This window comes from Trachurus trachurus (assembly GCF_905171665.1).
Source record: "Trachurus trachurus genome assembly, chromosome: 15".
Lineage (NCBI taxonomy): Eukaryota > Metazoa > Chordata > Actinopteri > Carangiformes > Carangidae > Trachurus > Trachurus trachurus.
Window position 1 is genome coordinate 10,347,769 of NC_139906.1, and position 27,006 is coordinate 10,374,774.

The 27,006-nt window shown below is 41.6% G+C and overlaps 1 protein-coding gene across 1 annotated transcript in view; it reads left to right on the forward strand.

Annotated features, from left to right (window-relative positions):
- The window catches only part of srbd1 (S1 RNA binding domain 1), a 47,742-nt gene extending 24,701 nt beyond the window's left edge, over positions 1 to 23,041 (forward strand). Inside the window, exons 15-21 of the mRNA XM_083987531.1 lie at positions 1,295 to 1,386; positions 3,865 to 3,947; positions 13,197 to 13,303; positions 14,253 to 14,420; positions 15,805 to 15,954; positions 20,584 to 20,768; positions 22,603 to 23,041. Coding sequence (XP_083843657.1) covers positions 1,295 to 1,386; positions 3,865 to 3,947; positions 13,197 to 13,303; positions 14,253 to 14,420; positions 15,805 to 15,954; positions 20,584 to 20,768; positions 22,603 to 22,895 — 1,078 coding nt within the window. The 3' untranslated portion in view covers positions 22,896 to 23,041. The remainder of the gene's footprint in view (positions 1 to 1,294; positions 1,387 to 3,864; positions 3,948 to 13,196; positions 13,304 to 14,252; positions 14,421 to 15,804; positions 15,955 to 20,583; positions 20,769 to 22,602) is intronic.
- The last annotated feature ends 3,965 nt before the right edge of the window (positions 23,042 to 27,006 follow it).

Sequence of the window (27,006 nt, forward strand, 5' to 3'; positions counted from 1 at the left end):
TGCAATGAATGATTGACCCTTCATGATAGACCACGTTTGAGTTGACTGAGTCTGCCATTAGACTGAAATTAGAAATTGTAAAAATGTGGAAACATGGACATCAGTTTTTTTTCACCTGAATGTTCAACTGAAATCTGACTTTAAAAAAAAATATTTTGGGGAGAATTTGAACAAATAAAATATATTATGTACTTTTTCAATGATTGTTCAGTGGTTTTGTCACAGAGGAAGTGATTGTTGCGTGTGTGTGATAGCTGCTGGTGTGAGTGACACAATACATAAATCTTGTAGACCTGTGAATCAAGCAGCAACTGTCCTTATTTTCTGTCTCAAATATTTTATTGGACTCCCTGAAGTTGACCTTCAAGCAATCTGACAGTGGAAAATTGGAAATTCAATGTACACAAATAAGTCTGTTTTGTTTTCAGGTTCACATAAGAATGCACAAAAGCAGATTATCTTGACTTCAGAGCAAGAATCGTGTATCAAACTTATTTTAAAAAGATTTGAGGTTTAAGTTGGACCAATATTGGACAAAGTATCAATATCATAATCATGACACCAACAACACATTATGTGTGGGCACATTATCAAATAAATGTGACTGCAATATCAAAACCGTTCTATACTGACAAATAGTCATATACCACCATGGCCTCTAGATGGCAGTAGTGCCACATAAATTGTAAATATGCTGGATAGGTCTGCTGACTCAGTGTCCATCTCTTTATCAAACACACAACACATCATACTGCCCTGTCATTAAAGTGTCATTCATTTCAATGTGAAAAGGAATCGATCTGAATTATATGACTTAAAGATGTATATGTTTAGCAGCAATAGTTAAATATGAAGCCAATGGCTCATTTTTATTCTTCATGTGGTTCTTTACACCTGCCATCATATGAATAAGAATACCTAAAAGCTCTTGAAAGATTGCAATTGTGCTGTCAATGTTAAGGTAGAGCTACAAATGACGATGCTATTTTGGCCTCAATGTGCTAATGATAATCAGTCTTTTACTACAAAAGATCAACCAGGGTCAAGTAGGAAACCAGTATGAGAAGTTGTCAGCTGTATCATTTAAGGTGCAGGCAGTGGTGATTTTCCTTGATAGCTTTGCCATTATGTCTTTAAGCAGTAATAACTACTGTGCTTTTCCCATCTCACCTTCTCCCCCACTGGCCAACTCGCCTCTTGTTCCATGTTTCTATAAAAGGCCCTTCAACTCCTCCTCCCACTCTTTTTCTTACATTCAGTCTTTGACTTGTTTTCCTTCCCTTTCTTTCCCCAGTATAACCAATGAGGCAGGAGCATCCATCTACAGCGTGAGCCCTGAGGCAGTCAAAGAGATGCCAGACATGGACCCCAACCTCAGGAGTGCAGGTACACAAGCTTCTGATGGTCATTAAACATTTTGCCAGACAACTAGGTAATATACTCTTGGCATCTACTGTATATTCCTTTCAAAAAATACGACCACATTTTTTTTTTGTTACAGTTGCATTTCCACTCTTTTCCCAACAGTATTGTTTCATGATCCGTGAATTTCTGAGGTTCCCTTTTGTCTCTCTCTTCTTTCCTGTGCCTCATCCACTCATTTGCCACCTCTCCCTCACTCGGTCCACATACTGTACGACATCACTGAAAACACAGCAGAATAAAAAAAATCACACAGCAGAATAAAAAAAAAAATCACACTGAGTTTTGGAGAACCAATGTTTCCAGCAGACTTCCTCTATAAAAGCCGTAAATCAAGTGAGGCTGAATTATTCCTCACTAGTTTCCTGTGGTCAGCAGCACTGAGAGCCATGGAAAGCCATATTTATACCTCTAATGAAAGCCATGAGAAATCTACAGCGTCTGACTTTGGATGGGTATAAAAAGAGGGGGCTGCTCGGCCGGGACGCTCCGGTCACAGATGTGGTGACAGAGTGTTTCTGTCTGTCTGTTTTGCCTCGAGGGGGGTATGCATGTTTCTGCCTCTGTCTATATACCAGTGGCCGTGTACAGTAGTGTAGTATGTAGGAAACGGAGTTATAGGCACCCTCCATCTGTCCTGTTTAAACACAGAAGAGCTGGGGACACCTAGTGGTGATAGGCAATATTCCAGCCGTGCCTCAGGAGGGCTGTTTTTTGTGTTTAGCTTTTATCTTGAGTTTTTCGTGTATGAGACTGAGCAAGAGATTTGTCACGCGTGACCGCAGTGAAAACTCAGCACAGATAGGCTTTCCTGGGTCATTGTCACTGACTGATTGCCAGTTGCCGTATGACAGGGCAGGCTGTGCTTCAAAAGCTGAACTAATTTCACTTAACTTTTTTCACCTCAAACTCTGCAAGAAAAGTTCAGCTGCATTACAGCCACCCCCCCTCTCCCCATCCCCCCCACCACCCCCAACCCCAACCCCCTCCTGAGCCGGCAGAGCGCTGCACGTCACATTCTTCCAGTCCTCCCAAGAGATGTGTCTGTATCTGAAGAGGGCCTTTCTTTATTGTGTCTGTCCTCATTGCTTCCCAATTTTGTAGTGCTGTATTTGGCTCATAAACTTTCAATAAGTGCTGGAGAGTTATGCTGGACTCCATTTACAAATCGGCCCCGCTCAGTGAGAGGGAGGGAGGGAGGGAGGGAGGGAGGGAGAGAGAGAGCGAGGGAGTCGGAGACAGAATAGATGGAAAGACTATTGGAGAGTTTTGGTGGTGCACTGAGCAAGGCCAGGGTTGAAACTCCATCCCTGTCTAAATATTATCTCAGGCAGCAGCCTCCCACCGCAGCCAGAGGAGAGAGAGGAGAGGAAAGCCATTGATTCCAGACATACTCTCTCTATTACATCCCATCCCTCTCCTTCTCTTTGTCTGTCCGTTCCGCCTCAAAGATCTAAGTCTGACATGTCTCACGCAGCAAACTGCGTTGCTGCTGACCACTGAAATTCAAACATACACAAAATGTACATATACAAAACATTGACGAGCCACTTCACAGGCAGGATGGAGGAAGGGACAAACTGTACCCTGTAAGTTTTGATTCATCAAAGAGTGTATTTTGAAATCCTTAATTTAAAGTGGATAACACAGGGTCAATCTTTATACCTTGTTTGAACTCTGAACATTTTGTGCACTCAAATATATGACTGATGTTTCAGGGCGTCATTTATTCTGGCTTTAAAAATAACAAGAATAACAAAGAAAGAACAATGTATGGTGTTAACACCCACAGCTGACATGTCCTCTTTGTCTTCTTCATGGATTTGAGAACAGTTGTTTGGCTGTGTTGTTCTCCTCCTCCTCCTCCTCTCTGTGTGCCTGTGTGTGTCGAGGGGTGATGTCATGTATTATGGTGTGTATGCGAGTAAGGTTGTTTGTAATTTTTCTCCTTGTCACTGGGCCTTGCCAACTTATTCATGGAAAAGACATTTGGCTTCATGTGCAGCAGCAGCAGGCTGAAGCCTTACAGACTCCATCGTTAAAAGCAAAACCTCACTTTGGTCGATATGGACTGCGTGTGTTTATTTGTGCACTGCATTTAGCTATATGAGCCGGTGTATATGGGTGTGATTGAATTAGTGGTTTTAAAGGTTTGTGCCTGCCGCATCTATCAGGAAGCCAAATGACAGGTGCAGACAGTTAAAAGCCAGCTTTAATTATTATTATTGGGGGTGGAGGAATGACAATTAGGTTTGGCCTACCCTCAGGCCAGCGCTGTAATATGCAGGCTATTTGCATATTCAGCAATTATAAATATTATGGATTTGCATATTCAATAACTGAGATTCTGATAGCAAGTTCATAAAAAACACAAACCACAGAATCTCATGAGACGTATATCACATGTTTACCTCTTTGTGTGGTGTTTTTGTGTGTCGACAGTGTCCATTGGAAGACGTGTCCAGGATCCGATGGCTGAGCTCGTGAAGATTGATCCAAAACACATCGGCATCGGGACATACCAGGTAACCGTGTGTTTTGAGATGCTCATTGTGGGTTAGAGCCTCTTGTCCCTGGGCAGGGGAACATCTGCTGCGAGTTAGAACTGAAGCAAAGAGCTGAGCAGGCAAGTGTGTGTGTGTGTGTTTGTGTGAGGTTTGCGTATTGGTATAAAAGCACATTAGCAATAAACCATTATTGTACATGTGAGTATTGTTGTTGTGCTGTCTGCCGGAGGAAGATCTGGCATGTGTAGTTTTTATTTTTCTATGATTTCTTTTGAGAGAGTCCTGACTAAAAGGGCAGCTAAGTTTACTCAACACAGAAAAGGAATGAGATTAAGGAAAGATAACATTGAAACACATTAAAACCATAACAACACTGAACTTGTCCATTTAAAAAATACTGCGTTGAAAAATAAAGCCAACACAGAAATGCCAAAAAAGAACTGCTGTTCCTCAAATGGCCACTTGAGGCTGGCTGCAAAAGTGAGTCAATCTCAATAGACTCCAATGTTAAATGCTCAGGTTCACAGCAGAAATAAACATGTTGACAAAACAGTTTTGATCTCCACAGATAATTTGACTTTCTTAGATAAATTTAAGTTATGCATTGTGGGCGACGGGCAGAGCAGCTGTGGGTGACAGGTGGGTGTTTGCTTGGTGTCACATCCGAAGTGCGTGGGGGATGTCGTGAAGGCTTCATCCGTCTTTACGAGTGGTCTATGGGTCTGATCTGTTTAGTTATTCAGTTATTTTCACTCACAGTTTTTCCAGAGTTTAGATGTGACCTTTGCGTTTCAGGAAAAAGTAAAGACAACAGAAAGTAGACTCGGCAGCGTGAGTTTATACGAGTGGACAAATGAGGAAAAAGTTAAACAGGTGGAGAGAAGAGAGGCGAGCAGGGAAGTAGATAAACTTGGCAAAGGCCTGTGTCAACAGATGATGTTAAGGCTGACAGCAAATTCAATTAATGGAAGTTTGGACGATGACGTATGTTTGGACATTTGTTTTGCTTGTGTCCGTTCTGCTCCTTGCCCATATGTGTTCAAATGTGTGTGCAGATGAAACAACATTGTGTGTTATTATGTGAGACAGACAAGACAAGCATAAGGTCAGTGTGCATACTGTTTACACCAGTTATTAATGGACAATTGTTCTCCATATATAGATAGATACTGGAAGAAAATGGTATGAGAGGATGGAACTGGATCAAAACAAGATGGACTGAGCGTGATGAAGACTGATTTTCCTGAGAATTTATGAGAGCTTTTTACACTTGGAGGGCTCTGGAGGCTCAGATTAATGTAGTAAAAAGTGTTGAATAATGAAATGAATCATGATATAAACTTGAGCCAGTCTTTTGGACTGATTTCAGATAAAATTTCACTGAAAAAATTAGGGTTTGTCTATGTTTATACCTCCGGTGAAGTTGAAGGATTTATTGTAAACCATCAAACCATTATGAATTGTTTGTGCATCATAGTTGTTGTGTGCAATATAAACACTTCTGCTCTGTCACTGTTACATTTACATTTTTAAGCACAGGCCTCATCACCTCATTAATGTCCAAATTACTCCAAAGTGGTGACTCATTAGTTTTTTGAGCGAGCAAAACAAGACATTTAGGCTTCATTAATTCTCAAGTTATGAGCATTATAGTAATAATGAAGCACAGATGTTTGTTTTGCTTTAAAAAATCAAGCAATTATACAACAAACGATGCACAAATTGTTGAGAGCACTTTGGAGTCACCTGGGTGTTGATGGGGTGCTGTCAAAATGGGGCCTACGCTTAAAATGTTTAGATTTAACTCAAGCACAATTTTTTTTTTGAGTGCACAAACAAATTGAATTGGTGTGACTGATGATTACTTTACCAAACTCTTTGAGTGCAGGTTTCAGGAAAGGTTTGGTAGTTTTCCCCACAGATGTCAGTAATTTCATTATACTTCAACCTGAGTAATTCATGCAAAAGTTTAATGACAGAGTACAGTTCAACCTTGTTGCCGTACGCATACACACTTGTCAAGAGCCTATGTCTGACTGCTAAGTGCTCATATTCATTCAACCACTAATAAGTAATGCCAGAGGTGCGAGGAGAGGTGGAGGGGGGGAACATGAGTTTGTTCTTTCTTCACTGGACAAATCAATTGGTGTTAAATTAGCAGAATTACTGCTGTTCTGAGGCCAAGGCATCAGACAATAATGAGAGAGAGACAGAGAGGTGTTACTATGTCATGAGGCTGACAGATTAACAGTTGATCACTTAAGAAACTTGTTGATGAGTCATTTTTGTCGATAAACCGGGTTAATCGTGGCTGAGCTCATGTGAGGTGTTCAACTCACTTCTCCTTGGGTTTATGGAGAAGCCTTATGTACACGGATTAAACTTTTATGTATGCTTCTCTCGGTGTCAAAATGTCAAACATTTAGCAGCTGAAAGTCAGGGCTAAAAAAGTATCATCATTTGTTGATGCTGGCCGCCTGAGCATCGGTGTCAGTGTTAACAAGGAAAAGAATCCAGTGGTGTAAAGTAAGAGCCTCGGTGGACAACCAGTCCTAACGCGAGGGAGAAGGAACGGGGGTTAAAAAAGGACAGTAGAGGGTGACAAAAGTCAAAGGAAAGGGTTTTAAGGGTGAAGGGGGGAGAAACGGCAGATTTGAAAAGAGAAAGTAGGAGGTCACAATGTGCAAGAGCTTGAAGTGTATGTGTGTGTGGTTGGGTATGTTAGGTCACAGGCCCGTGTCTCTCATCATGTCCTGACTGGGCTCCCCAGGGTGCCCGGGGTTCTGCACCTCCCGCTCTCAGATCATGTGACTAGGTCAACAAATGATAATATAACCGAGTAAATAAACTCCGGGCGCTGACAGATATGAGATGGGACATCACTTTGACCTGCATGCGAGTTCACACACACACACACACACACACACACACACACATGCACATACACTCAAGCCGCTTCAGAGTTAAAGAAAAAGTGCGTGTGTTTGTTAAGTGTGAGAAAAGTGCATTCATGTATGTGGTTTTTCCCCCCTGCAGATTCTTTTGTGTAATTTGTGGCATTTTGAGCTTTCTGAAAGTTTATTACCATTAGACCCAAAAAGCATAAGGGCAGATGTAACTCTAGACAGCTGGCACAGCATGCTCCCTCTTTCTATCTCCCTCTGCTGACCCAGTGAGTGACAGCTCGGAGAGAAAGGAGGAAATGAGCTGAAGGCGAAAAAGGAGAGGCCCATTAAAACCTGATTGGACGTAACTGTTGATGTGGGAACTCGTTTCTCACAAGGCCAGCACTGGCAGACGGGTTTTTCTGGATAATGAGTTTGTGAGGTACAGTACATGCGATATTATTAGTATTTTTGGTTGGTATTTAATACAGTAGGATTAAATACCACTGATGCTCTTATAGATTTCAGATAAGTTGTACTGACAGTTTAGGTCACTATGGCAAGCTTGTGTCCTGACACTTCGGGGGGGTGTGGCCTTTGGACAGCTCCTCCATCTGTCAATCAGCTCCTTAAATTGCTCTGGTTTGTTGACAGCTGCTAATCCCCAGGGCTGTGAAACTAACTGCAACTGAAGAATACACACACAGACACACACTGCTGTGTAAGAAAACATCGCCTGCCACCCGGATATTAAAGAAGCTGTCATTCTTCCTCTCACCTTTTTTTAACTGTTCTACTTTTTTTTTTTACCCCCCTCCTAAATTCTTTTACTTGTCCCAGTGACTCCACTTCTCCCATCTTCGAATCTGGTTTGACGTCGCTGCTTGTTGTCACAGTGTCAGTTGTTTGAACAGGGAAATTAGAAACTGGATAAGGCTGAGGTTGGACGATGCAGCCCAGCGTGGCTTATTAGAGCCACTAAGACGGGTAACAGTATTAATATTTGAATTTGAGGTTTTGTACTTGCAGCGAGTGCAAGTGATGTCACTTTCACACCTAGGCCACTGTGCCTAATGCTGTGCGTGTGTTGTTCAGCAGTGCAAGTGTGTGAGTGTGTGACTGCACTTGAGCATGCTATCTTTCATTCCTGAATGGTTGTGCCTTTAGGGGAGACAGGAGCAGACAGAGCTGAGAGAAGGAAGGCGAGCAAGATGACAGTGATTGATAGTTCCTGCCTCTGCTATTTCGAGGCATGGGAAAAAAAAAAAAAGTCAGGCTCTTAAAGACTTGATCATTGGCATCAGCTGCCAAACATTATTTGCTACTATTTTAATTATTTCCCTAAAGGTATTTTTACAGCATGTACGTATGTGTATTTGTGGGTTGAGTGTGGTTGGGAGATGAGTATAACCTGTATCTTTGCTTATTTAATCGACTTACTTACGTTTGGTCGTCTTATTCAGCAGTCCATACAATATCAGGCTTCTTATGTAAGAGTTGTGCAGTTTACAATAGGTTAAATATAAAGACTGTAAGTAACTAAACCACACAATCACATACACACTTCGGAAAACAAAATTAAAGCTTAAAATGAAATTAGATTATAAGGAGGATAGTGGAAAAGTTATGGTAAAATGATCTGAAAATCATGCTGATAATGGGAAAGATATTCTGTAACTTCTGTGCCACAGAAAATAACCAAATTGACTCAAACCTCTTTTCTTTTTATTAATGGAATATTTGGTAAAAGTCTAAATTGATTTTAAAGATCTTGCTCAAGTCAGTCTATTATTTGGACTTCCTGTACCTGAAACTGTGCTGTGATTTTCTCATGCTCTGTTTTGCAGTCCCTCGGGTTATGTGTGTATGTGTGTGTGTGTGTGTGTGTGTGTGTGTGTGTGTGTGTGTGTGTGTGTGTGTAAATTAGTTTAATGCTAGTCATAAGTCAGCAGCTGAAACTGATATGACAGCAACTAGATAGTTTTATGTTTTTCCAACACCCTTCATGAATGCCTTGGGGCCGTTTCTCCACTTCCTGCAAAACACACACACATGCATGCGCACACACGCCGACGCACTCACACCAGCTCACGCCCACTCACCCTAAGCCTACATGCCTGGAATAGTATACAGTATGTTTAAGAGGGAGTTCTCCGAAGCCTGTCAGTCAAGGAAGCCGTGACCTTGAGGTAACCTTAAGCATTTAAACAAGACTGTGCGTAATTGAATAATTACGAAAGTGAGAGATATGAAGTAGTCCTTTTATTGTCACACTTACGCACAAGTGGGACACACATTTAGAGCGACTATACTCCAACTATTTCATACTGTAGGTCACAAATATTTTAGAAGTTTCCCAGAACAAGCAGACTCCGAAGCCACTAAAAACCCCACTAACACCCACAAACATCTGGCTTTTTCTTCTCGGTGAAAGGGTACAATCAGCATTAATTTCCAATGTCAGATGACTCTCTAGAATTCATGGGTACTATTCAGCTTCGACACCTGAATGAACACACTAACCTTCCTGTTCTCTAAGAGGGCACAAACACCGCAGCTACAAATGATTTTTGTATAGTGTTTGAACAGAAGTAAGAATAGAGTACAGGTTAAATTAAACACAAAGGAACAAGCAACATGGTCCCAAACATGAAGAGCACCTTCTCAGGGTCCATGAGTTGAACATATTTTAGTAGCAAATGCTCCTTTCAGTTCTTCTTAAAAGCAGACAGAGATAATTACATTTTACATTGTTGTCAAGCTCATTCCACATCTGTGGACATCTGTAAACCACACTGAAACTTATTGGCCAGTTTGCATGGAAACTACTGTAGCAGCTCACTCTGTCAGAACAAGGAGGCAAATCATCTACTGACAATATGAAAGGAGTCGATCTTTTGCGCCTCTATTTTGCCCTTACAAATTACAGTAATGTACTGTATTAGCATCAGAGGCAACCAATGTGCATAATTTTTCACAGTTTTTTACTGATGTCTTTCTTACCTACTGGTAATCTAAATCTAAATCTAAATTCTTGGCTAGATCTAAATGTAGATGTCACTACACTAAACATATAAATATATTACAGAGAAAAGAAAATTAATGTTTTCAGTTTGTTAGTGCTGGGTTTAAGCACTTAAGGAGCAGACAGAAGCACTTTGTTCTTTTGTATTGCTTGGCACTCTTCAGATGATTTCTGGCCATTTCAAACATGACCCTCTCACATAAGGATCCAGTCCATTGACTCTGGATGATTTTGAGGTTTGGGGGTCTGCACACTGGGGCCAGAGAACAGGAGAGTAGAGGAGGTTTCAAAAATGGAGGATGGTCGTAACATGTTCTTGTGTTTTAAATCTCTCTTAAGTATCTTTACACCACCTAGCAGTCCTGGTTTAGATGCTAAACATGTACCCAATTAAACGTTCACGTGCACCTGTGCTAACAGTGACAGTACCTGAAATCCTCTTCTGCTGCTCCCACCTCTATAAGGTTTCAGTAAGAATGTGAAGACACATTCATTAGGATTTTACTGCAGGTTAAAACTCACGCTGCCTCTCACACCTCCAACTTTCTCATGTGAAAACATTATTCTGCGGTGTGACATTACAGGTGATTTCCTCTCTCTCCTCTCCGACTACCTACGTCTCTCTCCTCTTCCTATATCCAGTCACCGGAAGTCATAAATCTTTCAGTCCTAGATTTGTGAGAACGTCGTATTGTTTGGAAAGTATTTCCAAGATGCCTCCGGCTGTAGAGTCTGAGGTGTTCTTACCCAGACTCAGACTGCAGGTCACTGAAGCAGTCAGCAGGGGCGCTGCTTCATCCTGCTGTCTCTATCTGTTTTCTCCTCTCTGCTGAGTCACACACTAATTATTATCTTGTTTACTGTAGGCGAGGTTTAAAGTGATATCACAGTATTCATTAAAAACCTGCATGCCATGAGGATAACTAAACCCAAAACCTGAGCTCATTAAAAACAATTCATTTTTTATTAAACATAGAAATGACTGAGAGGTTATTCCAGTCCCAGTCATGCAGAACTGTAAACAGTACTGGGGAAAGTGTTGAGATCATTTATTTAATTAAAAAGTACCAAGTGCCCTGATCTAAAAATATTGTTTTTATTGAAGTAGAGCTGCTGCCATCACACAGATGGTGCTTACCTTTTGAAGGAACTTAGTCATAGACCTTTTATACCCACTTGTATAATATTACTAAGCAGCCAGTGTGGGTGCTAGTGGTAATACTTCATTTGTTTAATCCATATTTAATGTTCAAGTATGCAGAGCTTTGTTGGTTCTGCCTTTCTATTGACACAGAAATAATAAAGGTACCAGGCTGTGTTAGTATATTTTTGATAAACCTCCCTTTTCATGCTCATGCTAGATTTTTACAGTGTTATGAGATACTTATTGGATAATATGGCTATTCTTGTCTGATTGCACATTCATTTATGGTGAACACTATAAATACAAACCAGGTTTCTAATGAGTTTTTTTATGCACAATAGCAGAGTGAAATGGAAAATGTGTTTGTGAAGTAATGTATCGTCTTTAAATACACCTGTAATAATTAAAGTGTCAGTGCAAGCATTCAACTGTAATTAAAAGTTCAGTGACTGTAAAAACAGAAGACTTATTGTTGACACAGCGAGCTTGCGCTTCCTCTCAGCATTGCTTCTTGGCATCGTGATTAATCGTTACATGTTTGTCTTGTCTATGTGTGCGCATCCCATAATTATGATTATTGTTGACAACCGTTAATCAGTGGTGTAGGTTTGTTTTAACAGCTCTTAAAATAGGTCTGTGAGCTTGTTCGTCAGGCTCTGATGAATGGGATATATGATTGTAATGTGTGTGAGGAAGGATGTTTGTGCTGAGCCTGGATGAAAACCTTCATACATGTGAATGTCTCAATTGTGGTCAAGTTTTTTATTTGTTTTATTTGCTTTATTTGTTCGGATCCCCATTAGCTGCGCTCTAGAGCACCGCTAGTCTTCCTGGGGTCCACATTTAAAACCAGTACATTTAACGGTCACAACACGAAAAAGACAAGGCAAGTCAACAAAAACTTACATTAAATCTGATTGTCATCTACATCAAAGAACATATGTACTGTAAGATACTCCAATGTATAAAATAAAATAACATAAAATAAAAGGGTAAAACAAATGAAAATGACAACAACAAACCCTACGACCCAACATAATAGTGAAACTTCCCTTGTGTTCTCCGTCGGCCTCTCTGTCCTCATCTGTCCTGCTGTCCGGCTACTGCTGACAGAAGAGTGCATTTGCTAGCTGGCCTTGTTGTTATCTGTTTACAAGCCAGGGTTTGTTCAAAGCTTGATCATGTTACAGCACAACCCATGCTAGTCTCGGTCACGTTCGACACAAACACTTGCACAAAACGCACACATAGCTCAACAGTAGTCTAGTTTAGAGTGACAGCTAATCCTCCAGCAGTTGCTGAGACATCAGTCTACAGCTGAACCCCTCAGTGATTTGGCCCTGTCTCGTTGCCAAGGGCTTCTGTGTTTCTAGTGGAGACAGGCTGCTTGACCTCAGAGGATTTCTGAAGTCTTATTTTTGTGTTTTGTTTTGATTAAGTTTTATTTTGATCCTGTCATTTTTCATGTTTGCATTTTGCTATTTCCTCCTCTTTTCCCCCCAACATATTTCTCCTCTCCTCTCCTCTCCTCTCCTCTCCTCTCCTCTCCTCTCCTCTCCTCTCCTCTCCTCTCCTCTCCTCTCCTCTCCTCTCCTCTCCTCTCCTCTCTGTCGTCCCTGCTCCTTATTAGGAAACAAATTCTGGCCTTTTTGGAAAAATATGTCCTGATTTTACAGTTGATTGGCTGGTGGTTGAGAAGTGTGAGGAGTTCATTTGAAGGATCTTTATCGACAGCGAGCTACAGTAACGAGAACACTGTGTTAGCAGGAAAGAAAGACAGAGAGATCGTTGACAAGCCAACCTAAACATTCGCTCTCCCTTTTCCCTTCTGTGCTCCCTCTGTCTGTCAATCAGCTCTCTCTTACTCTTTCTCTCTTTGCATTACTACCTGTCAATCAAACTTCTCCCTCTCTCTTGTACTCTTTTTCAATCTGTTAGTATTTTATTGCAAACACTCACTGCTGCTGTTTATCTCTTTAAGGATAATCTTCCTGCAAAAATTGAATTATTGGTGAATAAATATCAATAACATCCCCCCATAACATGAAGTTAACCCTGGTGACTGCTATCACTGTGTACATTGATACTCCTTTCAGTATCTTTGTGTGTGTTTTAAAATAAGAGGCAGGGTGTGTCGTGTGTGTGTGTGTTTGTACACCCATGTACCTGCTTCTATGCAAATCTTAATGTGTGTTTGCTCTGTGTTTCTCTAGCACGACGTGTCAGCGGGAGCTCTGAAGGCGGCGCTGGACGGCGTGGTGCAGGAGTGTGTGAGCTTTGTAGGGGTGGATATCAACATCTGCTCTGAGACGCTGATGAGGTAGACGATGTGCGCACACAAACGACCTGTCCTACACACACATACACACACACACACACGTCCAGACACACATGCAAATTATGAAACGGAGATGAAGTAGGGCTCAGACCTCTGACATACTTTCCCTTAGCAGTCACAACATGGCAAAGATTCATTCACACTCTTGCGCGCACACACACACACACACACACCACACACACACACACACACACACACACACACACACACACATGGCCTGCCAGTTTTCTGTTTAGACTAATGCTTCACACCCCTGCCTCACTTACTGGGCAGACTGGAATCAACAGAGGGGATTAGGCAAGGTTAGACGCTCACACATACGTACACACAGAAACACAAACGCTCTGCAGCAAACATTTATTCATATAGTCAAAAGTACACACACACTTTAGTACTATGACATGCACAGTACATTTATACGCTCAAAAACACAGGAAGTTCCCAAATTTGATATACTGTATATACACACACATATTTGCAGTAGACACAAACAGTGTGAAAGGAGCTGGCGTTCGCTGCGGGGCAGGCATCAGGTCATCTGTTTACCTGTCTGCAAGTGAGCCTTTTTCCACTCCTGCCAGAAGTTATGCTACACACATACACACATATTAAACACACACAGACGTGTTGATGACTGAGGTATTATGTGGACTGTTGACATAGCGGTGTGTTTTAGCCCGAGTGAGTCACTGTGGACATTAACAGAGCAGACCTAATTGAGTTTCAAATCACCTCTCTTCTTGTCTCGGCCAAAACTGGACGAATGCACTCACTAAATATTGGCTCATGTGTAACTCATATCTCATTTTGAAACTAAACCTCAGTTTCCCCCCCGAATGTAATTTTTTCACTGTTGTGTTTTCTCACAGTAGCATCCAGTGTCAAACGGTGACCTCAGAAATAAACAGAGCGTTGTTGTTTTATCTCCCAGGCATGTAGCAGGCCTGAACGCGGGCCGAGCGCGTAACATTGCAGAGTGGAGAGAGCAGAATGGCCCCTTCATGAACAGAGAGCAGCTCAAGCTGGTCAAAGGCATGGGGCCCAAAACCTACCAGCAGTGTGCCGGCTTCATCAGAATAAACCCGCAATCCTTACAAAGGTGGGCTACGTATGCACACTGACACAAACACAAACAGACTCATTACTTTCTTATTTACCTCTAATTAAAGGTTCAGTGTGTAATAATTGGCCAAATCTGAATATCCTACCCATGAATATATTTGTATAAGTGTATAATTGCTAGGGCTGACCCAAAAAAGCTTTGTTCGTTGCCATGGTAATCGATCATGAAGTCCGTGATCAATTTTTTTTTTCTTTCCTTTTTCCTTTTTGACACCGGTTCTCATCGGCAATTGTTACATTGAAATGACTAGGCTACTTGGCATCCTGGAAACCTGCCTGATTTTGGAGACATGCAGTGTTTGTTTGCCATATATTCATTATTTTCGCTACGATCGCAGACATATCGTAAAATGGTTTAGATCTTCACCTCATCGCTCCATGCTCCTGAAATACTCCCAGTCGTCCCAGTCGTGGTAAACAAGTTTTTTTTTCCCCCTCCGAGGCCACCATAACTTTGCGGACAGAAGGGAGAGTGCGAGTGAGCGCTGCAAACTAGAATCTGAACGCTAGATATCGCGGTTTTACCTCCATATTACACACTGGACCTTTTAAAGGGTTAGTTTGTATAAGTTGAAGTAGAATATATCACCTATTAACAAGCAGTTACTTAATTTTTCTCAGGTTTTCTGATATATTTTTTCTGTAATTTCTTAGATGAATTTTGTTTTTGGTGCTCTCATCATTAAAATGTACAAGTTAAAAAGAAACAAAGACACTTATTATTCAGCTTCAACATCACAGGACTGCAGTTGCGGTTGCAGCTCTTTTCTTGCCATCAACACAAAAATTGTTAATGCAAAACAAATAAATGAAGTAAAAAAGAAGGTTAAATACGAATATGTACATAAACAATACACATAAAGATAGGATATGTACCAAGGAGGTGATGTGCAAAACAACAGGAGACCAGATCAGCACCGTGCAAATGTCACAGATGCAATCAAAGTATTTATAATTCTACTTGCATAACATGTACATCACGCAGAGCAGAAATAGATGAGAGGAGTCGCCATGGATAATCCACATACCTCACTGTGAGCACTGTAAATGGAGCACATTATACTCTGGATCATAACAAAACCTTGTTTTTTGAAAGACTTACTTGACTGTGCTATGAATTGTGAAAAACTTTGCAAACAAAATGAGTTATCAACCACTGTATCTGAGCAGAAGCAGGAATATCAGAGTCAGGAAAAGTAAAACGTGAAGTACTTGCATTGCTTGACATCTTTACAGCAAATATGTTATTTTTTGTAATCTGGCGATTTGACTGTGATAGAAAGTTGAAGTTTTATATTCAGGCTGTCAAAGACATGGACCTCCTCCTCTTAAATTTTAAAATGCCTTTTTCTTTTTGTCAGCGCCAAAGCCTCGCTACATGTGGAGCCAGCAGTGGCAAAGAAACCAGCGGCCAAGAAGGGCAAAGGAAAGGCTTGTGTGGATGTACCCACCTCGTTTAACCCCCTGGACCAGACCTGCATACACCCCGAGTCCTACCATGTGGCACAGAGGTACAGCACACACACAAATAATACTCACACACACACACACACACACACACACACATACTTGTATAGCGGCCTACCCCACTGGTCAAAGCATGTTCGGGCTGAGATGGAGTTGATTTTGACACCGTCTCATATGGGGCTGGTTATCGTGGTGGAGGACTCTGATTTGATTTACACAGACATGGGATACAAGAGAGGAGGTGTTGGCTTTGTGTGTGCGTGTGTGTGTGTCCTTGTGTGAGAAATGATTGTTAGCGCTGCTGATGCTGATATCAAAAGCACATTGAACATCTGACATCAAGACTTCTATGTCCTTTCTGTGTGTGTGTGAGTGAGTGAAAGCGCAGGGCGGACGGACAGAGAGAGATGGTGGGCCTTCTCTCCTGCAGCTGTAGTCACTCAACTGTGTTTAGTCTACATAAGTTCTGACACTAGTGGCTCTAAGCATCGCTCCCTCATGTTGATGTGCCTTTAATGGCCTCAGTGCATGTGTGTGGGTGGATGTGTCTCTGTGCACACATGTGAGGATGGATCGATGCCGCTTGTATGAAATGCTGTTTTTGCTTGTCTGTCCTACTTTGGCTAAGTGATTGTGTGTGTGTGTGTTTGTGGTTTAGTGGAGACCGGACTGTACAGTTGTTCGTCAAAGAGGTGTTAGGGGATTTGAAGAGACTCTGAAAAGGAGAGATGACAAATTACTACCCCTCCTTTTTTTTAATACATCCTTTATTTCTTACTCTTGCTTTTTATTTGTGCACACCTTACCCCGATATCTATCTTCCTCATTTTCAACCATTTGTTCATCTCTCTCTCTCCCTCCCTCTCTGTCACTTTAGTCCTGTTCCATCAGTCATGGCTGGGATTAAACTAATCAATCATCAGATAAAACATTTGTTATAAGTAGAAAAGTTGACAGTTCACATTTTACTAAAGATCTTACGTGAAAGATTGTCTTTATAAAAATGCAGCTATGAAATTGAATCAGGGAGCAGAGAATTTACCAAGTATATTTTTTTCCTTAGTGTGTGCAGCCCACAACCTCTCCACATCTTTTTTTTTTGGTACGTTAAATATCCTACATTTAGCCAAGTAGGTGGCAGTATGTGGTTTTTCCTCTCCCACTCCGTAATTAAATCTCCCTCTTCTTCCTCACCAGTCTACTTATCATTCTCAGCTTTTATATTTTTCCTGCTGCTCAGAATTCTTTACCCTGTGTTGGCAAATGTCGTATCCTTTGTTATGACTAGCTTGTAATCCCTGTCTGGGAATTTACTCAATTCAATACTGATTAATTTGTGATGGTCTCAATTCTACAAACTCCTGCAGAATTTGAGACACAATCCTTTCCTTTTTTTTCTTTTTTTTTGTAGAACATCCCGTAGCATGTCTTGTGGTTTTTTACTGTATGTCACATCCGTCTTTAAAACTCAACGACGACGTACGGCAGGAAAAGCCACGCATGTCAGCACTTGCTCTTCCTTGAAATTCAGACAGCCTGGTGTCGTTTTGATGCAGCGGAAAATAAATCAACTGACACTGAACTTTAAATCTGGGGGATGTGTCACGCCTTTGCAAAGTACCATCGTATTCAGTGAGTGTGGAGTTGAGCCTGATTTGCCTGTCTCCTCACATAAGCCCTCAGATTACAGCTGTAATGTTTAGACATTGATTTGTCTGTCTCGGTGAGTTTTGTGGCCATTCATGGAAAGTAATTGTTACTAAGAGTTTTGGCGGTTCATTTCAGTGTCAGCGCTACTGAAACTCAGAAAAGACGATTTCGTTTAGAGTTATTCATTATCGTCATGCACTTAACTCCCGTCTAAATGAACATTCGTGGACCTGGGTCGAGCATCTGATGCGAGGACATAACTGAGATGCCTCACTGCTCTTGTCACATCGTCACCGACAACAGCTTGGGACAGGAGGTGTGGACGGACGACTGTGGAGGAATGCTGTTTGTGTGTGTGTGTGTGCCTTTATGGTGTATAAGGAATATCATGTTCATCACATTAGAGAAACTGGATCCCCCATTACTGCTCACAGCCCACTCATCATCTCCCCTTTGTAACCATATACAACACACATACACACACGCGTGCACACACAAGCTGGAAGACAAAGGCAGAGACATGATTTGTCTGTCTTTGTTTCACAGACAGTAGGATGCATTTTGTTTAAAAGCAAATATTCTTGTGTTACAATGAAACATTTCTGTGAATAATGTTAATATTCAGATGTAGAGGCGCCACGCTCTGATATTTCACATCATCAATGAAGCATGTTGTAGAGCTCTGATACGAGACCGAGGGGGTCCGCTCTATGACGAATATGTCTCTGATCTGCAGTCGGGGCCCAATATTTCTATAATACAAGGCAGAGTGGGTTCTTGCTGTGGGCCTGGATAAAATCTATATCCTAGCCCACCCAAACCCCAGGTTCACACATATATACGCACACACACACACACACACATAGTGTTGGTAGTAATTATATGAGTATGAACCCAACAGTGATGGGGGCCTCTGGACTCCCGGTACCCCTTAAATACTAACATACAGCACTGAAAAATGAGATGGGCGACACACACACACCTGAAAGTAGAAACCACCACACACCAAAACCATTGTAAGACCCAGAGCCAGAATGCAGGCTGCTCTTAAATCAACACCCTCCTCTCCTCTCCTCTCCTCTCCTCTCCTCTCCTCTCCTCTCCTCTCCTCTCCTCTCCTCTCCTCTCCTCTCCTCTCCTCTCCTCTCCTCTCCTCTCCTCTCCTCTCCTCTCCTCTCCTCTCCTCTCCTCTCCTCTCCTCTCCTCTCCTCTCCTCTCCTCTCCTCTCCTCTCCTCTCCTCTCCTCCATAATTAGAGATGTAAACTGGCTTCAAAGTTTGACATGTGAGTGGTCAGTGGAGAAATGCTTGCAGTTCTGCTTCAGCATATAATGAAAAAATAATTCAAGTTGGATTGAAGCTCCAGTTGCTAAATTTCCAGTAAGATGATAAGTCTCAGTTGTTTTGTCTGTGAGGATAAAAAGGCCGCACTTTGTCCTCCAGAGGCCCAACACAATGTTCTCCTGCTGCCTTTCTTTAAAAAAGATTTGTCAGCCTGTTGACACTTTAAGATTATTTGGCATTTTTACATTTTTTTCCTCACGTTGTAGAAAAAGACAGGGTATATTTCATATAAGAAAGAAGAGGAGAGATGACCCTCAATATACTAGGTCCCATGCTGGATACAAACCAATGGGGGCTACATGGTATGTGTTTTAGACTTTGAGGCCACCAAGACACAAATATTTCTTCTCCTGTAAAGAGATATATGACTGGAAAGTTAAGATGCCAAGAGGGACATAGGAGAGGGGCTCCGAGTGTTAGACAGGTATCCATTTTGGTCCAAAGGTGCTGTTGTCTCACCACCGAGCCATTTCTGGCACATACTCAGCTACTATTTTGTACTGATCTGGCCTTGTGGTGTTGAGGGATTGATTCTGCTTGTCTCCCTCTTTCGGACGGTAGACGCCGGTGACGTCGCTGGCAGGGGCCCCTCCATTCACAGCTGTCTCGTACATAGTTTGTACACAAGCCGTGTCGCGTTACATCCGCACTGTCCCGGCTACTGCCAAATGAGCATTTCTGAACAACATTGTGTATGAATCAACTTTGTGTGTATGTTCATGCGTGTGTGTCCACCTGTTGCGTCCATCATGGCAGGGGGGACAGCTGTGGAGTCTGTTTGGCGTCAGGCTGCCAGTGAGCGACATCCATCACGGACGCTACCCAGCTGGTCCTTACATGAATACATGCATAGAGGCAAATGCATTCACATCTATCACCAACTGTGGAAAGTGCCTACTGTAAATAATTTATATAGTATGCACCCTACACATACACACACACACACATCGTACATTTTTCCAGAACACTTATTTACTACTCCGGTGCTCGTGCCAGTTTGTTACTAAGTCTGTTTAGATTGTGGACTAGTTAATTAGTTTGGATTTAATTCTCTGACTCGGTGGATTTTAAATGGTGCAACCTGACTGACTGTCTAGACACTGTGGAGGTGGGACATCCTGCTAGAATAAAAGTGATACAAGGAGATTTTTCCGAGCAGTTGAAGGACAAACAGTCCGACCTCTGCAAAGTGGAGGCAATTTCATGAGACAAGGTGTCAGGGCGTTTACGGCCCACTGTGGATTTACCTGATTTACTAGGGGGTAAAATAAATGTGAGTGTTTGTGAGTGTGTATTTTTTCGGAACAGAAAGCCCAGTCTTGACAGCTCAAGACTTTGTGTGTAATTACTCTCACACCTCTCTTCCCCGCCCTGCCTTCTTTTCCACCTCCCTCTCACTTTACCTGCATTAGTTTAGCTTTTCTCTTCCTCCTTCCTATTTCTTTCCTTGTCTTGTCTGTCATCACTTTTCCTCCCTCCTTACATCCCCTCCTCCTTCCCTCTCTCATACTCCATCTCTTAAAGACCCAAGTTTCTTCCTCAGGCCATAAAGGATGTGGTGCATGTGCTTTTAGCCCAGCGAGTTTGATCCAGTGCATAACATTGTTTGTGCAAATCATTCAAAATCATAGACAACATTGTTTGTTAAATCTATATTTTCACACTCACTCTCATCTCCAGGTTTCTGTCGCTCGTGGGCGGGAGTGTAGACCAGATCGGGAACGTCGGCCTGCGGCAGTGTGTGGAGAGCAAGGTTAAGACCAGTAGTGAGGAGCAACTGGCCAGATCAGTGGACACCACACCTGAGACGCTCAAGCTCATCATCGACGGCCTCACACAGCCTCCTGGGTTTGACATGCGACAAAGTAAGACTCCTGCCGGTCTCTGCAGAAACACTCAAATGCTGACACAGCTCATTTCAGTTACACGGTATAAGAAAATAGTCAAGACTCAAACTTGCTTTTTAAATTACTGTGTGATTTAAAATTATGGAATAATAACAAACATAAAACAAGAGTGCAAATAATATATCAAAAAATGCCAAAATGAAAAAATACAACATATTCATTCATATTAACTCAACATTTTCACATAATTGTTGAAAACGTTTGCAGTTTCGGTGCAATCCCATATTGCCCCCGGGTCGGTTAACAAGAATCCAAACTGAGTAAATCAGTTGAACTATTTTTTTTACTTCAACCAAAGATCAACTTCTACTATTGCTACATATATCGTTGTGCAAAATCTTGTCACTTAACACGAAACTATCAGTGTATTTAATCATATAAAATTTCACAGGCACACATACGTGCAAGCCAGCAGCCACAGTAACTCCTCTAGTCTCTCATCTTTCCTTCTTGATGTCCTTTATAGGCCCCAACTGACTGAGAGAAAGCTGCACTGGTGTTTGTCCAGTTCTTTGACTGGTTTGCTAGTTGCAACACACACTGGCTTTTCTGGTGCCTTTATTATAATAGGCATATCTGGGTAGTGTAACTTGATAGGCTCTGACAGTGCTGTGGCTTCCTCCCTGTAGCCCAACAACACAGGCAATGTGTTTCTGACAGGGTGTGATGGGTCCAGCAGATTGTGTTGTTGGACAGAATATCACATACACAAAGACCTCTGTTTTTCTCCTTAATCTCATGCTCTTGAGTTCAGGCACACATAAATATACCAATAAAATCATACGCAGTCACAAACCTTTAGGTTTTATTTTGCTGTTGAGCCAATTCCTTTTCTCTAGACAAATTCAAACCACAACTGTGTCTTTTTTTCTTTTCCTTTTCTATATTCTGAATAAAATGTATATGAACTATGAGACTAGTTAGATAAGGACCTTGTACAATGTATATGCTTTAATAAGCTTATTTGGGACTAAAAAACAGAAGCAAAAGTCTGATGAAACTGAGAGAAGCCTGTGCTTCTTCATCTGAAAACAAAAGCAAGAAACATTACTGTTTTCAGGTATAGTGGCTATTTGTATTAGTATTTGCATTTGTATTAGGATTCTTAAATCGTGCTTAATAAGAATGCAATACAATACAAAGCCAATTAGGAGACGACTCCTTGGCGCTTCATCCTTACACAAAGCAAGGATAGAGAAAAAAAAAAAAGTCAAGTCCAAATCCAAACTCATTCCCATGCCTTATTACCAGGCTGTCCTTTTTCATACAGTTTCATGGAGAGGAAGTAAAGCCTCGGTACCCAGTTAGCGATGGCTAACTCTTCTTAAAATTAAGGAACGCAGCTTCAAGGTTCATTCTCAGGTTGGCCCTATTCGGTTGCAGCACACTATGCTTGGCCTCCTAGCCAGCGCTCAGCTGAGTAAACAGATGGGCCGAGGCTACCGCATGAAATCAGTGCTGTGGGGAGGATAATTGGACCGGACTATTTCCTGGGGCGCGAGCCTTCCTTGTTTGTGTTAATGCTACAGAAAGGGAAAAAGATCTCTCATGAACAGGCCAAGTGGAAAGTGGGATAGAATAAAACGCTGAAAAATGTGGAAGTATGTAGACCCAAGTATTTGGTTACTGCTCGAAATGTAATATCTGTTTGTCATTTCTCCCCCCCCCCCCCAACCCCAATTTTCCCGCATCCCCATTTCCCATTCTCCACCCAAACATTCTTCCTCATTGTCATTTTGCCACCTCATCGTTTGATATTCTCTTTCTCGATCTCTCCTTTTGCCATCCCCAGATTTTGGGCAGGCGGACTTTAAGCGGGGCATTGTGTCGATGAATGATCTGCGGGTGGGTGCGGTGCTGACGGGCCGCGTGGACAACACTGCGCTGTTTGGGGCTTTTGTAGATATCGGTGTGGGCCGATCGGGCCTCATCCACAAGAGTAAGATCACCCTGGACAAGCTGCCTGTCAGTCAGCGCCGCCGCAGCCTAGCTCTGGGACCGGGAGAACGGGTGGAGGTCCGGGTCTTGAATGTGGACCTTCAGAGGGGACGGATCGGTCTGGATCTGCTCAGGGTTCTAGAATGAAACCACTCTATTGCCCATGATCAATAATCAAAGGGATGATAAGCAAAGAACACAAAGCTACAGAGCAATTTGACTTATGATAGCTACGACCGTGGATGAGAACTGTTGGGGTTTTTTAGTTGGGCCAAACCCCAACAGAACGGACATGGTTCTTATCATCAGATGGCACATGACTCTTAAAACATGCAAGTTGTTCACTTTTCTTTTATAGAAAAGGCACTTTTATTCTGTTTTTGTAATTTCACAGATTACACACAGTCAACCATTGTTTGTATGATTGGGGAGTCATTTCTTTTGCAAAAAAGGTTCAGTTAAAGATGATCTGTTCAGTCAAAAGTCCACTGAAATAAAATCAAACCAGATTCCTCACAGTTGATGTTGATGACTGCGAGACTCTTTCTACTGAAGTCAAACCCTCAGGTTAGATTCATTCTAAGACTTTGTTTTGCTCCCTGTGCACTTTTTTTTAGTAGTAGTGCTTTACATAGAGTTTAACTTGATACTTGAATGCCTCATTCAGGGCAAAAAATCCTTTTTGTTCATCAACAATCTGCACACACTGTTTACTAATCATTTAGTAGAGAGTATGATGGGACCGCTCACTGAAATGAAACCCATGACATTTGTGCTTTAGCAGTAATGCTAATGACTTCATACTTCAGCTAGTATTGTTCAATGTTTATGGGTGAAATAATACTTAAATATTAAATATTATTACTCGTACTTACCCAGATAAATGTAATTTTGTGTTTGGTTTCATACTGTTGTGAAGAGTTTATTAAGACACATTTTTGATGTGTTGTTCAAAGTAGACTTTACAGTATTTGTGTTAAGTTACAGTAAACCAACTGAAGGACTCAATATGTAAATAAAACAAGGTCAAAAGTGAGTTTTGACATTGAAAGTATTTCCTGTATACATTACGATCTTTCGGTTAATTGTCTCAAAATGAAGAACGACACAATTGACTCAGCGAGTGATGTGATGTGATCTAATTAACATTGTAGAAGATGGACATAGATGAGAAAGGAAAAAGGGAGGATACAGAGGAGTTTGGCAGAAGGTGCAGTGGATGTGTGAAATGACAGAAAGAGGGAAGAAGACAGCGGTTAAAGATGAACATATTCTTCCAGACCACAGGGAAGATGTGAAAAAAACAGAATGGGTGGGCTCGGGGAGGGGAGGGGAGGGGATGGGCAGACACAAGGAGAGGAGGGGGAGGAGTGTTTCTATCTTCCAGACTGCAGTAAAGCCTGAAGGCTATTTAGGCATGGTCCCAGACACAATTATCCCAGGACACACACACAAATACACTCTAATCAGCTGCTTCAAAATTAATCCCAGACTCCCCATCCACATTATCTAATTTGTTTGCGTTCATGAAACTGGAATAAATAAAAAAAAAAACACACACACAGAAAAAAAACATAAAATATGATTCTGAGAAGGCCTCAGGTCCCCTGTGCAAAACCCCCTTATGCTGAACGTAGAATACCTAATCACTGTTAGTGCCGCTGCTTCACTATCTCCCCTTGGGGGAACAAATGGAATATATTCGAGACACACAAACACAAAGAGACGTTCGATCAAGATTAATCAGAAGTGGCAGTTTGTTAGTGATGATCTGAGAAAACTGCGCACACATTCAGACTAAATTCACATACTGTATTTCGTTGTCTTCCTGTACTTAGCCATTTTTCAAAAGGAATTTTTATTTTCTAATCAAGGTTTTTTCTTTTTTGACATTAACTTCCTTTGTCGTTTTGTTGTCTTTTATTTCTTTTGATCTCATGTGCTTTAGCTCGGCACAGTCTCTTGTTTTTGTGTTTCCAGTGTTTTTTTTTCTTTTTTTGTTTTTTTTCTTGGGGAACACATGTATTTGTACAAGTAAACACAGCTTCCCTCAGCATCATTCCTGCTTTTCCCACCTTTAATCTTCCTCCCTCTACTAAAACATGAGTGCGCAGATGGGACAGGCAATCTGGCCGCCAGCTACCGTTGCCCCTTGGAGCTTTTGTCAAACACTGACCAGTAATGAGCCTGTGATAAGAAGCAGAGTGACTGCGGGAGTACTAGTTGTGTAGTTCTCTGTTGTCCTCTGCTGCACTGTTACTCAGCTGTTGTGTTATGGATTGAGCTCAGGTGTGCCTTGTTGTTTTTGTGAAATATGAAGGACGTTGTTTTTAAGATAGCTGCTTAATGAATACCACACACAGCCACTCATGAAACCTCTGGATATTTTTTTTGTTTCATAAGTCTTAGGTTATTAAAAGAAAAGTTAACAAAGAAAAAAAAATCCCATGTGGTCATGTGGGGCTCTGTTTTATCATTTTGTTCAAGACTCAGCTGCAGAGACGCAGGTGGACACAAAGTCATCTTAACTTTTCTCACACAGCAGCAGAGGATCGGGCTCGCACAGCCAGTAAATGCATCCTGCCAAGCAAACAATGAGTAGAGAATATAGCTTTCTCTGTTGCTCTCTGCTTTCTCAGATCACCTGTCAAAAAAACAAGAGTAAGAGATCTGCAAACAACACCTGAATCCTGCAGTGCTTATTATGTGGCTGCTTCTAGCTTCAGATACCACGGTATTAAACAATGCGGGTGGTTTGCGGCACATAACAATTTATTCATCGTGGAAATTGAAGCAATAGGGGTTAAACTTTGAATGTTGATTGTGCTCTTTCTGTACTGTATGTGAGTTAATTGCTCAGCATCAGCAACATGGTACAGTAAATAGACGTGCTGCATATAGAGGTCCTGCTATCTAAAAGTAAAGTTGTTGTTCCATTGCTGTGATTGCTGCAGTTTGATTGCAATGATTAGCACTGGTTTCTCCGTCCAACAGAAACTAACTCCAGATTAGCAGTGTGACCAATAATTTCAGATGTATTATGCTTTAAAGATTTGTTTGTGTGTGGTCGACACACATTTCTACTGACAAGCATCACAAGAGTTTGTACTCAGGTGAACTCGCAACATTTGGTGGCGGCTCAAATCGGCATTTCACTTCAGCGAAACCCACTGTTTGGCAAACTCCCTGTAGCTTTTAGTATTAGACCCTGAAGAACAGTGAAATACAACCAACTCCCCATTGATTTTAACTTTTCTGTGGACTTCTAACATATACCCAAAAGTTTTTCAACATTATAGATCACCTACAAGTATGTTTTCTATTTTGGAATATAGATTATTTTAGGTCATCTTTAGTTTATCTACTAGTTATTTAAATTTTTGCACAGGGCTATTGTAGTTCATATTTCAAACCTCAGCTCAGTGCTGCTCTCCAATATCCTTCCTCCTGTTGTGGGCATGAATGTGTATTTGCATGTTTCAGCCCAAACAATGGGCTGTAATGATCAAGTCAATCAATGGATTAGTCAATTGACATAGAAAAATACTTTTTTTTGCCTAATTCCAGCTCATTATCTATGAGGATTTTCTGTCTTTTATCGACTAAACAAATAATAAAATAATCATCACAGTGATTTAAAGTGAAAAATAACTGTCAGTTGCAGCCGCAGTTTATTTCTGTATTTTTTGGAAAAAGTACAACATGATGTAAATTCATAACCATTACAGCATATCACTAACACTTAATGTGTGAGCACTTAGCAGTAAAAACCAGAGCACAAGGGAGAGGAGTTTTAATGTGTGAAACATGAATGACATTTACTCGTCTCATTTGCTGAACACTGAATGCGGTCAACTAAAATAACAAAACAAAACAACAAAAAAACGCTGTCGTACTCTTGTTTTCCAGTGTTGGGTGGCACATACTGAAAAAATCCAGAAAGCCAGAGGGTGAGAAAGACTTCAGGCTTCTGGCACCACTGGTGAAAAACAGGAGTGAAGTACGGGCGGGAGGGTAGTGGTGAGATGGATGAATGGAAGTCGGAGAGAGAGGGATGGAATGAGACAGGAAATGAAAGGCTTTCTCCGGTTTCACTCCCTGTGACCTCATCAGTGTGATCATGGGTTTTATGAGCTTTCCCTCTCGACGCCCACACACCACCTCACACGTGCCAGGACACACATCCACACACTCTCACACACATATACACACACTTCAGGCAGTATATTTCATTCACTGGCTCAGAGACAAACACAAG